The 18,739-nt window shown below is 33.1% G+C and overlaps 1 protein-coding gene across 8 annotated transcripts in view; it reads left to right on the forward strand.

Moving 5' to 3' along the window:
- pum (pumilio) overlaps positions 1-11,484 on the forward strand; it is a 113,992-nt gene extending 102,508 nt beyond the window's left edge. For 7 of the 8 annotated variants that reach the window (XM_011311217.1, XM_011311213.1, XM_011311218.1 and 4 more), the window contains 8 exons: positions 624-992; positions 1,854-2,094; positions 3,165-3,329; positions 5,783-5,902; positions 6,858-7,152; positions 7,741-7,981; positions 9,241-9,800; positions 10,181-11,484. In XM_011311217.1, the coding sequence (XP_011309519.1) occupies positions 624-992; positions 1,854-2,094; positions 3,165-3,329; positions 5,783-5,902; positions 6,858-7,152; positions 7,741-7,981; positions 9,241-9,800; positions 10,181-10,496 (2,307 nt within the window). In that variant the 3' untranslated portion in view covers positions 10,497-11,484. The remainder of the gene's footprint in view (positions 1-623; positions 993-1,853; positions 2,095-3,164; positions 3,330-5,782; positions 5,903-6,857; positions 7,153-7,740; positions 7,982-9,240; positions 9,801-10,180) is intronic. The other variant, XM_011311221.1, reaches the window with a different exon arrangement.
- Positions 11,485-18,739: the final 7,255 nt, after the last annotated feature.

The following is an 18,739-nucleotide window of genomic DNA, read 5'->3' on the forward strand; positions in this document are numbered from 1 at the left end:
TACTGACTCCGTTGAGTAAAACGGCAAAAGCAGCTACCTAACTACATGTCCGGTGAACGTCCGCATTAAAGGTCATTGACCTCATCCGAGATGATATGAGCATATCAATCAAACCTTGATCTTTTTCTTATATTCCGGCTCTTTTGCCCCCCTTTTTTGGCTCATTGGTCCTATCCCACCCTATGCATGCGACTATCTGTCGATCCTACACTGTACCATATTCAGTCTCAAAACATAGGAGTAAGGTGGGAAACCACACAAAAATTTCGATTCAACAGCAATCGAACTTAGGGAACCTTCAGAACACTGCGCTCGTATCTAACCACTGAGCTACTGACGTCGGTTTCAAAGCTTGATTGTACTGAAGGGTCTTCGTGATTTTCCTTTATAATTATTTTCAACTCCCCGGTAAATGAATAGCAAAGTAGAAGCAAGAGTAATTCTAATAGTTTTGACCATGTATTGATCTGGGCCGCGGTGTTTTAGAGAGATTTTTCCAAATATGTTGATTGTTAACTATCAGGTTGTTCATATCATCATACCAAATAGTTCATGACTTATATTATCCTAAAATTTATATTTGACCTCCAATTAATCTCTATGTTTATGTATTTATTTTACAGCAATTGTTTAGGAGTCAACCACAGGCTGCAACACCTCAACAACTTCAGATACTTCAGCAACAGCAGCAGCAACAATATTTGGCAGCATCGCAAGCCTCACAAACCCAACAACAACAGCAACAGCAGAATTTTCCAGCAGCTCCTTACACTGTTATCAGTGGTCAGGAGCCTTATGTTGGTGCACTCATCGCTGGTGCTCCACCAGTTGTGCCCCAGTATTATGGAGTTGGTCCATGGGTTTATCCAGCTGGACTGTTGCCGCAAGCACCACCACAGGCAGCAGCGCCACCACCTAGAAGACCACTCACACCGTCTTCTGTAGCAGCTGCTGCTGCTGCTCAAGACAGTGCTAATAACCTTGCACAAACGGTAAATTCTTTTTACCGTATATTTTTTTTATCAATTAATTACATTATTATAAGTATAGCATTTAATGAAATAATGATTTGTATAGTATAATTATTAGTTACGGCAAAATAATCTGATGCAATTTGCGGAAAAGTTTGAGCAGATGAGCATAATGAATTCAAATACTGCATTGTGATTGGCTGGAACCCAATTGCGAAACACAACGAGTGAAATCTGTAATTTCATGATTTTTTTCTCTTAAACTCTCTGAAGTGTCCCGGAAATTCAAGAATATTCTTATCTGAATTTTCTAATCTTCTATGCACTTTCAAGAAAAAGGGAAATGGAAATTTACAGTTTTGCTTGACGTTCTTTACTAACCTTCATCGAATCAACATCGAAAAAAAAATCCTGAAATTTTCATAGAGTGAAAAATGCAGTGCGATAAAAATTCCAAGACACAGCAAATTCCGACAAAAATTTTGAACAGTTTCTCTCTAACATATAACGATGACATTTTTATAAGTAAACGGCTGGTGGGAAGTTTGTCAAAAGTATAATCACCCGAGTCAAAAAACAACAGAATGCACGAGTTTGGTATAGTATTTTATGTCACTGGACCCAGATCCCGCGATTCTACCGAGTAAAAGGAATCTAATTTTAGTTTTCCAATCCCTTAAAATTCATTCTATCTCATTGAATCCACTGTATTTTCAAAAACTTTCAACCTTCAAGGAAATTATAATAAGGAATAAATAATGCTGTTGGGGAGAAAGTGCTATATTCATCTTTTGATGTGAAATTTCCTAAGAATTCCCTGAATCTGCCTGTTCTCCTTTCATGCACTCTGTCCTCACTGTCTTGAGCGATTGTTTACTGCAGGTACAAGGACAGTATCAAGTAATTCCAGCCTATTACGATCAAAATGGATCGATCGTCATGGGTGGAGTGCGTGGATTAGGGTCAGCAGCAACTCCGATGAGGCTTGTCAGTCCAGCCCCTGTTTTAGTAAATCGAGCACCGTCGCAACCACCTCCAGGACCACCAGCACCACCTCCACCAAGCTTATACTCTCAGCCGACCCCAACATCACACAGTAGTGCTACGCCTGGCGAATGTTTAGGTAAAAAAATGCTAAATTGATTGCCACCAAGTCGTTTTCATATTCATGGTCTAATTAATCATCACTGTCTTTAATAATGCCTTGAATGACTTTTGTGACTAATTCCACATTCTCATAATTACGGTTGATGAATTACACATTGAAATTTTTCATTTTCTACACTAAAAGGAACTATGTTATTATAAAAAGGAGAAAATTCAACTAAGTTTAGAGATTACTTAGGGCAATGGATAGATTGAATAGAAATGGTTTATAGACTTTTTTTGATTCTTTTGTCTTCATCGAATTGGTCGTTGTCAAGATGAACCATTAATTAATGATGATATAGATCAAATGCACAGACTTGGTTAATGCATTTACTTCATTGAGGTTGTTTACAATTGAATATTATAAGTATATGATCACACAAAATGTGATATTAACGAAATTGAGAAATGAAGATATTTTCCTTGATTTTCATCAAAATTGAAATTCACCAAAAATTAATTTCATCAAAATTGAAATGGATAAAAGGCACCAATCGTATGTGCGCTGGTGTACCCTCATATGGGGTAGAATTTTTTTAATATTTCCTTCTTAGCGCTGGTACTCTGAATTTCGCTTCAGCTGTGTAATTCGGCACCATTTTTCACATTGACTTTTATTTTTATTTGCATCTGTAGAGAGTTCTAGCTGGTTCATTATGAATTTGAATATTAATCCTATATGTAAGATCTCCTATGTCATGGAAAATTCTTTCATTTATTTCTGCTGATACTATTACGATGAGTTTGCTACATTGAAAGGCTTCGTTTGTTTGGTTATCAACCACAATATTTTTTAGCTATTTCGAGCTCTACAATGAAAATATCAGATTTGCTAAAAATCGTTATTTGATTAGCAAGACAATAATTCCTCCGAACTTTATCGGAATATTTTTTCGGTTCAAAAAGATAGTTTCTTCCAAGTTTTGTTACTAAAGTATCCTTAGCAAATGTCATTGAGTGGCTTTAAAAAAATTGGTTTAGCGGAAAGATGAAGATAATACAATTGGGAAAAATGGTGAATGGGCTATGGGCTTTTCGATGCAGGTTTGGCAGCTTGCAGTGCTGCAGCAGTGGTTGCACAAGCACAGGCAGTTGCCGTACAACAGGCACAACAACAGGGCTCAGGACTTGCTGCTGGTCTCGCCGCTCTCGGTTACGGTGGTTCACCACTGGGTGCCCTCGGCTCGCCAGCTCAACTTCAGAGTACAGGTATTACTCATTAACCGAATAACAAAAAACACTTCATTATGTAATTTTCTGACGGGTTCACAGCTTGGGGGGGGGGGGGGGGGGTCACTTGTACAACAGAGTTTATGTTTAATCTATTTTTCGGCGGCTTTTTATCCATGTTGTTGCTGCCTCTCTTCACTCTTCAATTTCTGGATACTGAGAGGTTTTGGGTTGAGAGGTGCATGGGGTTTTCATCAGAGAATCTATTATTTCAATGATTATTGGTTTGGTGGATCTAAACCAGGCATCGACGAAGTCGAAACACCGGCCATAAAACCATGTTAGATCTATTGTTCGAAATACAATATCCCAATTGTCTGAGGCCCAGCGTAGTGAGAGTGGGGGTAGCAGCTTGTACAAAGAGGGGCGCAGTTAGACAGAAACGCGCGCTCTCCCTCAAAATTTAAAAAATCTTACCGCCTAAAACTTCAAATAAATTTTCACCAATTAATTTTGGAAAATCCTTCGTTGCACTGGGGGTAATTTTTAAAACATTTCGCCAAAAATCGATTATTTCTTAGTCGTCTTAATATTGAGTAATTATTTTATTAAAAAGTGAAAAAAATTAGATGTCCCTTCTGTAAAATTCAATCAATGAATTATTAATTTAAAGTTTAACTTATAAGTATGAAATATCTTGGTCCAAGACACTTGAAAATACCATTCGAATCTGCCAAAAAGAATTTGAGAGATATTGATGAGAAATTCTTCAGGAATATGTTTTTAGTCAAACTTTTTTGGTTTGAGAGCACATATAAAAACAATTCAACGGAAAATATTATCGAACACGCCAGATAAGTCTATTGAAATTCTATTAGATTTCGATAAAAATTAATAAATTTGTGATTAAATTTTTCTAGAGGTTTTTTTCAATAGAAATATTCAACAGAAAGCACTGGATTTGAAACGAAATGGATTTTTCCTTGCAATGTAATCTACATATAAATTTTCCATTTCTTCCGATATATGAGCCAAAACAGATAACTTAAAACGATTTTACCATGAAAATTTTGCAAGGAAATTTCCCTCAAATGATTTGTAAGAATAAATTCTTTTGAGTTGATTTTTCTTATGGATCTATTTATTCTTTCAATATTCATATTAGAGTAAATTTCAAATAAAAGTCGGCCAAACACTAATGCAATTTCCATAGGAATTCCATAGAATTTCATTAAAATGAAAAACTAAAAATGTTTCTCAAACTCAAACTCTGAAAAGAGTTTTTCATTTGTGATCATTTTTCAATTATCTTTGCTTGATTACTCTCGACAGCTAATTATTTTTATTGTTTTCTGCAGTAATTATTCATTTTTGTGATTAACTGGAAATGGATGGATTTTCAACAATATAACAGTGGGATCGATACAATGAAATAAAGTCACCAGGACATGATGGAATTCAAATTTCTGGTTTCCGTGCTTTTTTAAGGTCAAAAATCTTTGCGACTCAAGTAAGATCGTCGCTTGCTGAACTTGAATTTAATTCCTGAAATGCGGAAAACGCGATTAAATTTTTTAAATACTGCTTAGGGAATGTTCAAACAATATTAACAAAAATTAAAAATTCTTACCATTGTTTTTCAATTCATTCGCTGCCGAAATAGTCAATTGGGAATTGATTTATTAAACGGAATTTTATGCGAAAGTTTATATAGAAAAAAATGAACAATTGATATTTTTTAACAATGCAAGCGTAAAGAAACAGTATATTTCCCACATAAGGAGTAAAAAAGACTTACCCACGTGCTTACCACCCTCGTCGTCGGCTCGGGCGGTAATTCTGCCCGTGGGCAAGCCTTTTTTGCTTTACCTTCCGTGGTGAGAACATCATTTTTTTCCCCGGCGTCAGGAGCATAGTCAGAATCCCCTCCCGCGCAGCGGGAGGGGAGAGTGTATTTTGCTCCCACAGGGGAGAAAAGTATTCATATTTTTCTTTCAAAAATTTAAATGTTTGCGCGTTGACTCACAAAATGGTACCCCCACTGTGATCCAAGCATTGGGTGTCGCCACTCCGACAATACAACACCTGCCGAATACAATAGTACCCCTTTTTTTGTGGACATTGACCTAATTGGGTTGGGGGCTCGGTGAGGTCTGAGAGCTCACTTAACCCACACCTGGACCTAAACCATACGTGTACCAAATTTTCTATTAAAGAAGACTTTTGATTTCTTATTGATTTTATTCTTTAACCACCCATAACCAAAATAGTTTTATATTTAACATGACGTAAAAAATTAACCTGTTATTCTATTATGTTGATTCATTTTAATTATTGCTCATTATTTCATGAAGCAATGTTCTGGGTGTAAATAATCATTGATAATTCATTCTCATTATTGCATGCTTGTACATTTAGTGATTTGTCCGTGTAACTATTCTAATGAATTAATGGTGATATTGTCATTTGTAACAAGGAGATTTATGTCTCAGGTTTGGGTCTTGGTGCATCGTCAACTGGCAGACGGGATTCATTTGATCGGAATACATCTGCCTTCAGTCCAAGTCTCGAATATAGTCGTGGAAAGTGGCCTCAAAGCTATGGCGCATTAGGTAGTTAATGTCAATCAACATTTTATTTTTTTTTTAATACCAATGTTCACTCCTAAGAGAGGCATGACTTATATTGCCCTTTTTTTTAACCGAGTTCCTATTGTTGTTCGATAATTCAAACAAAAAGTAGTGAAGCGGTAAAAACAAAAGTTATGTCAATATAAAACTGTTGTGCATTTTTTTGCATTTATTGGATACTCATCGGTTAAAAAAAAAGGCATTTTTTAGCTCTGAAAATTGGCTATAATAATTGTTCTTTGAGTTTTGCCTGAAAGTCCATAATCGCCTCCTTTACGTGCACTAAATTACCACTCGATTTGATTTGCGGTATTTCTAAAGAATTATCTTTCGAATAAAATGTCAAATGTTGAAATTCGTAACAGAAAAAAATATCGAAAATATTATTTTCTGCATCATCCGTTATGACCATACAGTGGAAATAATAATCGTCCCATAAATCATAAATAACACAAGCTAGCCGACCCCTAGCTTGTATTTTTTTCAAACATTAACAAATGAATTAATAATAATCTGCTCTTAACCTGGCTTTCATTATGGTTTGGTTAGTATTTATTATAAAATTTCAGCATGAACCCTTCCATTTCAGGAACTCCTCAAAAACGGACATTACTAAATGCCTAACAATTTATGTTAACTGTGTGATTAACCATCATTAATTTAATTTTGAAACGGAGTGATCAAATATTATATTGCTAATATGCCATGCTATATTTTAATCCTTAAACAGACATTCGCACAGAGAATTCCAGATGACAAGGAAGTGTGTGCCAAGAATGTTTTTTTTGTTTTTTTTTAAGCCATTATTGTCATATTTTAAAGTCATTATTGGCATAATCTCGTATTTAATGGTATTTCACTTCAGTGCTGATTTCAGCTGTCCCTAGGAGTTAATGTGATGTTCAAGTAATATTGTGTCGTTATTCCCTTGGTTTAGGAACTGTAACAGCCTCACCAAGTCCTCTCGGACTCTCCTTAACACCTCCACCGTCTATTGGTGGATCGTTGGGCGGTTTAGTAGGTGGTGCGAATCGCGTTTCAGCTGCACCTGGTGCGGAGGCGAAATTTAGAGCGAGTACAGTTCCAACTCTTACTGCCAATGGTGTCTTTGGATCAAGTAGTTCACTATTTCCGAATTTGGTTGGCAAATCCGGTAGGGGTGGTACTGCTGGAGTAGGGGACAAAGGAGCAGGTGGACGATCACGGCTTTTGGAAGATTTTAGGAATAACCGGTGAGTTATTAAATTTAGCTACCCTACAGTATGACCTAGTTACTGATCTTTTCAAGTAAAATAGAATTTTTTCACATGGATCAATAATAAAATTTATTCAAGTCAATCGATCTCTTTGGACCTTTCTAAATATCACCTTTTTTTAATTTTTTGTTTTTTTTTTCATGAAATTGATTTTCTTTGAGAATTTGAAACATAAAACGGCGGCTATGACAGAAATTCGATTTTTTGCTGTTTATTTTATTATTTATGTGTAAAGGTCTCAAATGCTGGTAATAGTACTTTTTCATGTTTTCTTTGTGAACATTCTCCGGCAAGCAAACATCTAAAATTGTTCTTGATGATTTACATCTTACTCAACGGTTCTAAAGGACGCGAACCTTTACCGAAAACTGAAATATTGGCGAAGAACTTGAATTCGTCGACTTCCATTGTTAGATGGTCTTAACGAAAAAGAGACACCAAATGTCAGAATAGTGAATTTTCAGTTTTGCATTGTTTTTTTGTTAAATTGACGCAAGCAGTAAAATAAATGTAATTACCAATAAAATTGATATATAATTGGAGATTTAATTATATATTTTTCAGTTTTCCGAGTCTTCAATTACGGGATTTGGCAAATCACATTGTGGAATTCAGTCAGGATCAGCATGGCTCTCGATTCATTCAACAAAAACTCGAACGTGCGACCGCAGCCGAGAAACAACTTGTATTCCAAGAGATTTTGGCATCTGCTTACTCCTTGATGACCGACGTTTTTGGGAATTACGTGATACAAAAATTCTTTGAATTTGGTACACCAGAACAAAAATCAACGCTTGCACAGAAGGTATGTGAACAGGGCGTATCAGTTCAAAATTTTAACAAAAAGTATTTGCGAGACGAGCGAAATGAGCGTTTTACTTCTGGTATAATACATTGTTTGTTGAAATTGACCGAAAATGAATCCTTTGTACCAAATACGAAATATACGCGAGCGTAAATGAGTCTCTAAAAAATAATAATAATTCTTGTGAAGGCGGAAATGTAAATTCAACCACTATCATTATTCTTATTATTAAATGATCCCACACATATTATACTCTTGACGATATTTTTTGACACAGTTTTATCTATAAAAGATATTTTGATAATTATTTTTAAAATCCTCTTGTTTGAAATATTTATCTCTAGTGCCAAATATTTGTTATTGGTCAAGGAGAGCAATGATTCATATTTGATACTTTCAAATTCGAACTGAACAATTTTTTTGTTATTTTTTATGACAGTTTACAAATTTCCTATGATGGAATGTACCTAACAACTTTTCCAATTTCTGATCTAATGTTTCGTGAAGAAAATATCAACTTTTTATGGATATTTCACTATCAGATGTTTCGTGGAAATCGGAAAAAATATTGTCCGGGCTTTTGGCATCGGCTTTTTTTTCATTCGTGTGATTGGTCCTCTTCTCACCAGTAAAAAAAACCCCGTGCCAACAGCCCGGAAATCTACTATTTCGGAATTATTTGGAGTTTTCAATAATCTTTTAATTTACCGAAAGAGTACAGAGCTACTTCAATAATGAGAATTTTCTAGTGTTCCTTGATAAGTATATTTTAGTATCAAATTTGGAGTATTACTAAGTTTTTTAATATTAGCCAAATAATTTATTCCTTAACCTTGGCTCACTCTATGATTCCCCTTTATGATCGCCCTCATGAGCAGCGCTAATACCTAACAACTTCACTTGAATAATCATTTCGGTGAAATAATTTGAAGATTTAAGTTTTTTTCGAACTTTGTTCCAATTTGTTCATGGATTTCCGCTGGGTTTATTGACACGTCTCCAACTGTAATTTTTTGATAGTTTAAAGAATGATCCCAATTAAGGTATTGTCCCAATTCTAACAGAAAAATTCGGTTGGAGTTGGAATTTCCAATTTGAAACAAAAATGATGAATCATTGCGTGTCATCTGAACGTACAAATAACTCTTGATGTCACCAAAGCCTACGGCAAACTGATTTTCAGAAAGGAAATGGAAGTAAATAGATTTTTTTTTTTACTCTTGTTATACTAATTCCAGGCAAATAAAAATTGATTTCAGGTACGAGGTCATGTACTACCCCTGGCACTTCAAATGTATGGTTGCCGTGTTATTCAGAAAGCTTTGGAGTCAATTGGACCAGAACAACAGCAAGAAATCGTTCGTGAACTAGATGGGCACGTATTAAAATGTGTCAAAGATCAGAATGGCAATCACGTAGTACAGAAATGCATCGAGTGCGTTGAGCCACGTGCACTGCAATTCGTTATCGGTGCGTTTGCTGGACAAGTTTATTCATTAAGTACACATCCATATGGTTGTCGTGTTATTCAACGCATTCTGGAGCACTGCACACCAGAACAAACACAGGGAATACTGCAGGAATTGCATTCAGCCACCGATCAACTCATTCAAGATCAATATGGGAATTATGTTATTCAACATGTGCTTGAACATGGAAAAATAGAGGATAAGGCACAGTTGATTAACAGTGTTAGGGGTAAAGTTTTGGCATTATCGCAACATAAATTTGCTAGTAATGTTGTGGAAAAGTGTGTTACCCACGCTACGAGACAAGAGCGGGCTGTCCTCATTGAAGAAGTTTGTGGTTTCAATGATAGGTAAGTCTTAGTTTTGAAACGCGCTACCACGTGGAATGCTCTAAACCCAGCCTCTTTTGTCTTTATATTTTAATACTTCATCATCTATTAAATCGACAATAAATAGATTAATGTTATCTTTCAATTCATCAACTAGTAAATTTCATTTTTTTTTTGGTCATTCATTATTGTTTCCTATAAGGCAGAATCATTTACAAAACTTATTATATAACTATTTCAGTGACAGTTGATTTATAAAAATAACTAAAATTTATTTATTTTTGAAATATGAGCCAATAAATACTCTCGAGAAAGATTCTTCTAGTGGTGAAAAGTTTGACCATAAAAATCCTCATCCATTTAAAAAACTCGAATAAGAATTATTTCTCTCTCAATTTTAGCGCATTAAATGTAATGATGAAGGATCAATATGCTAACTATGTGGTGCAGAAGATGATTGACGTAGCTGAGCCAGCCCAACGCAAAGTATTAATGCATAAAATTCGGCCACATCTCAACAGTTTACGTAAATACACCTATGGAAAGCATATAATTGTGAAGCTTGAGAAATTCTTCATGAAGACAGCATCAGCAATGGGTGTATCAACTCCAGCTGGAGCTAGCTCAGCCACTGGTGATCTGGGGCCCATTGGTCCCCCAGCTTCTGTTGCGGGTCCTGTACAGACAGCTACTCAGCAGCCAACACAGGTCTTATAAATTAAGCATTTCCCAAAAATGTCTCAACAAATTCATCGTAACACTCGAAATGTGAAATTCAAAAGTTTCAAATATTGAAGGACACATTCAGAGACACTTGTCACATATTTGCTAATCTTGTTATGATGGAAATACTCTTGTTTTATTAAAATTAGTTAAAAATGATTGAAACTCTGAATTGTGTGAATAAAATATTGACGTAAACGAATTTTTCATCATTACGAGTGTTGCGTTAATCTCGAAGGGATAGATACGAAGTAACTCCCAATAACAACGATTTTTCCTCATTGTAATTTGCATTATTAAAGATTACTCATTTCCAAGGCAAAACATTTTGGAAAATGATGAATTCAATTGACAAATTATATTTAATTAATTATTAATTTGGGAAATTTCGTTGTCGATCAAACCATGGGAATGATAATGATTGAACGTAGAAGTTATCCTTTACAAGAATAAGTTTTCTTTTCTCCCCATTTTTTTGCTTTTCTAAATTTGCAACGTAAATAATTCCACGAGGTTTACGAGACAATGAATCCTTATTTTAAAAAAGTTTAATTTTTCGGTCTCTGTTAATTTCGACAAAAAAAATTGAACGATATACAATTTGAGTTTCAAATTCTTCAAAACAACTACTTATTATCTCGTAATTATCTCGTAATAAATCTCAGACTCGGAAATATATTGATAGAGACGTTCCAAGTATAGTGATTAAAAAATTCGACATTCGAACGAAAGGGAATAAAACAACAGTTCAATGAAATTTAGAAACAACCCTGAAACAAAGTGAGGAACTATATCGCACTCCAATCCTCCCCCTCCTAATTTTCATCTTCATCATTTTCTTATTACCGAAAATTTTGTAAATTGTGATATAAATATTGAATAATGAACTGTGTATAGATACAACAAATCCATCTCCCCATTTTTTCATTAATTAAATAAAAAAAATTCATCCCCTCCTCCTTTCATTCATTTCAACAGACTCTGTGAATATTATGTATTATAATAATTATGAATTGATTAAATCTAAACAAAATGGAAGAAATGAAACAAAAAAAGATAAGAGAAAAAACATTCAAAGAATAAGAAAAATTATCATTGAAATTTTTTTTCCATTGTTTCGATTTTTCCTTTGTTCTTTATATAAACTTTGATAGTTCAGAAATATTCTCTCATCCACATTTGATCGATGCCTCAGACCTTCTCCTCTCCCCCAAACCCCCCGTCCATCCGAAAGCCCCTTCATACCAGTTTTTTCTTCAAAATCGATGTAAGATAGTTGCCATTTTTTCACAATGACACGCACTCTTAATTGACGGAAACAAAAACGTAAAAGTTTAGAATCGCGCGATATAAATACTTCGAATTTAGTTTAAACCTCAATTGTAAATTATATATATATAAATATATACATACATCTGTAAAAAAAAAGTGAAAACATTGAAAAATCCATGATTTTTAGGAGAATTTTATTTTCGCACAAAATTGTTCACCCTCCCACTCTTTTGCCAATTTAACCCTACTCTTGTGCAGTAGATGCGATGCATTTCAGGGGGTCTTTATATTATTTAAATAATGAAGAGGACATAATTGAAATGATTGAATTAGAAGGGATGTGGTGAAGGGTAATGGGTTGATTCTTTGGGTTTCTTTTAAACGTGGGTTTATCCTATTAATGAATGATTTTTAGAAAGAGATTTGAGGATAGCTATTTGTAGAGGGAACAAACAGTATAAAGTAAATTTTTTGTTATCTTTTCCATTAGAATTGAATGTTCAAAGAATAATCGCTGATTTAGTCAAGATCTCTTCAGTTTGACTAAAGATTTGATTCTATGTATATAGTACCACTAAGTGGGCTTAGGGAGTAATTTTGAAAAACATTATCTTTGAAAAAATTTTCTCTTAAAAAAAAATTTTTTAGATAAGCCCACTAGCACCCGAGACATTCATTCATTACGTTTTACCACTTCTTTGTAAAAATCTTCGCAGTGATCTTTATTGTCTCAATAAAATCGGAACTCTTTCGTTCTTTCTTCATACAAGTCCTAAAATATCAATTTACGGTTAATAATATTTTCATTGCACTTAAACGGAAATAATCGCGAACGTTGCAATGTGAGCCGACTGTAATTCAGAAATGATCAAAATTGGAATTTCATCGTAGGAAAAAACTTTCTCATGCAGCAATTGCATCATCACTTGTACAATCATACTGTTCCTTTGATCTGAATTTTATGTAAGAATTAAAAATTAGCAACAACACTCTAAATTAGATAAAAGGAATTAGGATCTAAAAATTGAACATTGATATATAGAAACAATCCAAAAATTCAGCAAAATGAAAAAGACAAAACTGAATCTATGAGTTGAAAGTTTTTTGTAAAATATTGTACAGATAAATAATGATCATTCAAATGAAGAAAAATAAAAAAATTTGTTTGTCAGGATTACTTCAATTTTTTGCGGAAGCAGAATTGAAACATCAACGAAACAATGGAAAAAGGTGATATAAAGAGTTGGTTTCGCACGTCTATTTCAATCAATAATTATTAATTTTGAGAGAAAATCTCTAAATAAATTTTTTTTTGGATTCTGAATAGTAAATTAAACTTTGATTTAAACTTGAATTAAACTTTAACTTAAATTAATCAATGAAGATATTCTAATGACATCAAAATAAAAAGTAATGAATAATTATTGAAATCATTTAGTTAGAATTAGTAGTAAGGAAGAATGACAGGAGACAGTCGTTTTGGTATTGATCCGTTTTTAACATAATTGCATAAAACAATCAGAAATGTTGAAATTCTTCCATTACGTTTTACTATTAAAAAAAATCACTGCGAAGATTGCCATTAAAATGAAAATCGAAATGAGTGCAAAAATCTAAACATTCCAACAAACTTCTTTACCAATACATAGCAAAACAAAATAAGAACCAGAAAAGTGAACGTTGTAATGAACGAAAGTAAAAATTATGAAACTAATAAATCCTAATAAATGGAAAAAATATGAGAATAGAAACGCAATTGTAACAGTTTCTTTATCTTTGTAAAGAGTCAGGCGGTTATCACATGTAAATTATTGCCAATTAACGAATCTTTCGAAATTACCTAAAATAATCGAAGAAAGCTAACAACGTAATGAGAGATATAGTATTTGAATTCTCAGCAAAGTTTGTGACAAAATAATGAAGGAACGGAATGAGAAAAATGAGTGGGAAAAATAGGATTGAATATCTCATGTCATTTATATATAAATAAAAAATTATCCACTCGCAGATTTATAATTAATTATTTGTGCTATTAATTATCTTCTAGTTTTCATCAATTAATCTATGGATTTTTAATACCAATTGGTAAATAGTTCGAGTAACGATTTTCTTTTCTTTCATTTGTCTTATAAATGCTTTGCCTTTTCTATTTTTCTGTTTCATTCTTTTTTTCGCGTGAAAATCTTTATTTAATCTTTGTAAACAGTAAGATATCTTATATATGCATTATAAATAATTACCCTGGCTATATCTCCCGCATTAAATAGGAGAATAGGCATGGGAAAACTTCGCATGTAACAATTTATAAATATCGTGTAGAATCTTAAAAAAAAAAAATGATTTCTCTTGTCTCTCGCCCCGAAAATAATCTCACGAACTTTTTCCATCTAGTGTCCATCATTTTTATGTAGCTTTACATCTACAAATATCTAACCGATCTGACGTTTATCTAGTTAACGAATATATTTAAAAAATAAAGAGACAATTTTACCTTTAGGTAATGAGTGAATTCCACTGTAACTCAATTGTAAACGATGACACATTTCGAAATCTTTTTCAGTATAAATAATGCAAATTTTTTCTATAGAAAGAGGAAGACTTAGTTGTCACTGTTTTCCGGCATGATACTACAATTTATCAGGAATAGAGAAAAAAACAGAAAGTGAGAGAAATCTCAGACATCTAGAAGAATTCTTCACTTGATTTTTGTTTATAAAAATTTGTAAAAAATTGTTTATTTGTATTTTACTGCCCTTTCGGTTAACTACTTTGCTTGATCAGAGGCTTGTTTCAGTCATTCTCTGTGCTCCCTCTAACCATTACATGGAAAATATTGGACACATAGAACGAAATTGAAAGAGAAAATAGGATTTTTGACTAGTGAAATGGTGAAAACAGGACAGAATCATCAATAGGTACATATTTTATAGATATTTAAAAAAAAAGAATGTCCCTTTGATTTGCAGCTAAATTTTCTATGGAAAAAGTGTCATATGGGAGTGATAAATAGACTGTTTCATGAACATCTTGATGAATAATTAATCGGGAGAAAAATGGTGAAAGAATTTCGTGTGGATACTGATTTTTCAATTGAAAAGAAAAGCGTTTCAAGCGTTTTTCTCGCAAGTTCACAGCTTCCGGTATATTCGAAGTATAACTAGAAATCTCGTATTTTCTGTCCTTCATCATTTCACTCTTGGTTTAAAGTGAATAAAAGGTTTTTATATTCTCTGGTGTATGAATATATCTGTATCTGAAAAAGTGGAAAATCGTGGTGTTCTCTTTCTTATTTTCCCTCAGCTATCACATATATCCATATATCATACTTGAATATTCACGATCTAATAGAATCCAATAAAAATCATAAAAAACACTTAAACGCATGAAACTATAATAAATACTTGAAAATATCCATCGATTATTGATGGCGATTAATATTATTGTAATAAGTAATATTTAAATATTGTAACAATTGTATATGATTTTATTACTAACTAATACACGCTAATTGTATTATATATATATGGAATGAAAAAAAATGAAAAAAATTGTGTGACAAAAAAGATCTGCGTACCTCCCACTTTGTAGTTATACCTTAAAAAAACAAATTGGAAACAAATTTCCATAAAAAAAAATGGTAACTAAAAAGTAATGTGAATCCATGTCAACCCCCATTTCTCCCATTTGTTCTAGTTGCCATGGCGCTGGCAATTGATGACGAGTTAATTAGCCCTTTTATGTTGACGTTTGAAAACTTGACAATGTCATTGTAAAAGCTAATCTCGAATCGTGGAGATGAATTTTCATTGGGAACTGGTGCGCCCCTGATGTTTAAGACTGATGTATAGTAGCGCGCTATTCTCACATTTACCCCCATCAATCCATTTTATTCATTTTCCATAGTAAAAAGACAAATGATTTATTTTATCTATGAAAAAATCAATTTTGAGTTCATTTTATAATAAGAGGGGAGATGCATCATAGATACCAGAAGTGAATAGACAAATTTGTATAATGTCAGTGTGTGTACATACCATTATTGATTTTTGGCTTTGGAAATGAAAGCATTTATGTGTAGCGAAGGGAAATTATAGTTTATGGTCTGAGAGAGTTGCAGAATTAGAACTGTAACAACTCAGTAATATTACAATCATCTCACTTGCAATTGATTCAATGGGCTATATTTAATTAAAGAAAATTTTAATTGGACTAATGTACGTTGAGATAGACATAGTTCAGAGATAAATTATTCAGCTCTGTTTTGTTTTATCCATTCGCTATATGAGATACAGATCAAATTATATGTCCAAATCCTTTCCAATAAATTTATTCATAATCAATTAGTTCCTACACTTCGCTTTGAATTTACATTCACTCCAGCCAACAATGCATTTTGCATTTGGAAAGACAAGCAATTAAGAACGTGGCGGAAATTTCTCACTATTTCTTAACTTAATGCTATAGAGAAATTAATCTTTTAATTTACAGAATTTAATTCATTAAACATAATTTTGTTCCTTGAAATTCTCTTGCGAACCAATTGACAAAAATTGGTACGCTTTTTATGGTCAATACTTCCAGTAATAACAGCAACTCTCTGCATACGTTTTCTTCAAACATCTCTAGCCACAGGCGTATTTCCAGGAAAATTCCTTCTTTTTTCCTGCAGAATTACATATTCATTTATTCGTCCATGAACTATCACTATAAGTTTATCTTTAATTACAGAGAAGTACTAGTAAAATCTTTGATTCACATGCAGAACGATTTTTAGAAAAGTGGGACGGATATGACAGCATGATCGATATTTCGGTATAGAAAAGGTAAAAAAAATAAAAAAATAAAAAAAGGGCAAATCAATAACCGAAAATTGCGTACTTTGTATATTAGTGTATAGAATGTAGAGAAACGAGGAAAAGACATAAATGTAATAGCCACAAGAAAAAGTTGGAAGAATACCATTTTCGACGACGTTTTTTACAAAGGAAACTAAACTAAAATTAAAGAAATAAATGTTATATTAGAAGAGATGCAGAGCAGTACAAGTGAATACTGGAAATAATAATATCATTGTAATATTTCAAATGGAAATAATTGAAATTTCGTAAGAACCGTTCCCCGAAAAAAATTGCAGAAATGTGAAATTGACAAAACAGAAAATAAATAACACAATAAAAAATTATTCTTTCAGTGACGAATGTAACTTCCTTGTATTATTGTTGAAAATCAGTTGAGCGTCATTACATGGAAATGTTTTGAAATTCTCTCGATTATTTAATCTAAAAGTTTAATTTGCTTATTAAACAACAGTCTGATAAACTTACATAAACAGTTAATTTTACAGTGAAGGGGTAAAATAAATTTGAAATAGTTTGTTGATTGCTCATTCGTCACATCGTGATGAGTGACTTTAATAGAAAATGTTTTTCACTGAAGTTAAAAGTTTCAAAATATAATTTATGAAAAATAAATTAAACTGACCTAAATGAATTTTTGGCACTGACAAAGAAGAATTTATACTCCATGGAAACTAAAATATTGTGCTGTAACTGCTTTAATACGTGAATTTATTCTATTCCTTTGTTTTTTTTAATTTCATTTCACTTTAAATAATTTTCCATTAATTCATTCTCATTTGCGCCCAATTAAATTGTAAGAATTACTTATTCGCAAAAATTTGATTCACGAAGATGAGAAGAGGAAATTAAATAGAGCAATGCATAAGGAATACTGAAACTTCCTACATTGTTTTCATTGTTTTATATTCTATGAATGGTAAATCGGTATAAATATCCATTACTCTGAAGCACTCACAAAACAAACATTAAACACAAACACAAAATCTTAAAAATGGTAATAAGTAAACGGTAATCTAAATGTAACATGTATATGATGGCTGTACAAATGTAACATTTTTTTTCCATTATGTATGATGATCAATGAAAAAAACTGGATTCGAATAAAAAATAAAAATTCACTTCTGTTGAGTAGTTATTGATTTTTTGTATTTTAATGGCTATCGATTGATCGATTCAATTGATTTTTTGTTCTGATGTATAATAATATACTTTTTTCCAAAAAGATTCATTTCCGCGGGTGAAAAAACGTATATTATTAATACATAAGGCATGTCACTCATTGGACACGTGTACACTTAAGAAGCTATAAACTTTAAAGAAAAACAAGTGGGGAATACCATTATAAGAAACTGCGTATAGCTGTTGTTGCTAAAAAATGAGCAACTAGCTTCCAAGCGGATTTTTGTTTCTCAGATTTTATTGTTTCCATTCTTTACAGTCACGAGAGACCGTACCGCGTGCCAGCGCGCGGATATGAGCCAATTTCTGTAAAAGAGTTACGACTTTGTAATCTCGCGCCGTTTTTAGACCGGGCCTTGTCGGGGTTGGGGACAAGTGTATCGAAATACGTGTGGTTGAATGAAAATCCGGCCGAATTCGAGAGATCCATAATTTCTATCTACTGACTATTGAAAATACTGCGTTAGTAAGTTACCAAGAAACGAGTCGACCACGGTAATGTCCAATCAGAGGGTGTATTATTATCAACTGTTAATGGAAGGCATGTAGAAAAGACGGATTGAATTTTTAAATCTATTATTCCCTTTTTCGAAAGGATCTTGTTTATAAACACTTGTGACTATATATCATATGCTAGAAACTCTTGAATGATGCGACACATGTATATAAAAGAATTCCATCAAATGTTATTAATTCATAATTCAACTAGTAGTCGCGTTGTTGGTCGCTCGCTTTGCTCGCTCCCGAAGTGAGGTGCGTAGTTGTGGGTGGCTTGCTGGCGAATGCATTCATGCGGGTGTGACCCGTTCAACGGGTCGAACCAATAACTTCCTGTTCTATAATGATTCTCCTGTCTTATAATAATTTTTATACCCCCCAAAATCCATAACGCTTTTTTGGAGAATGAATGGAGCTATTTCGTGTACA

This window comes from Fopius arisanus, unplaced genomic scaffold (genome assembly GCF_000806365.1).
Source record: "Fopius arisanus strain USDA-PBARC FA_bdor unplaced genomic scaffold, ASM80636v1 scaffold00085, whole genome shotgun sequence".
Taxonomy (NCBI): Eukaryota; Metazoa; Arthropoda; class Insecta; order Hymenoptera; family Braconidae; genus Fopius; species Fopius arisanus.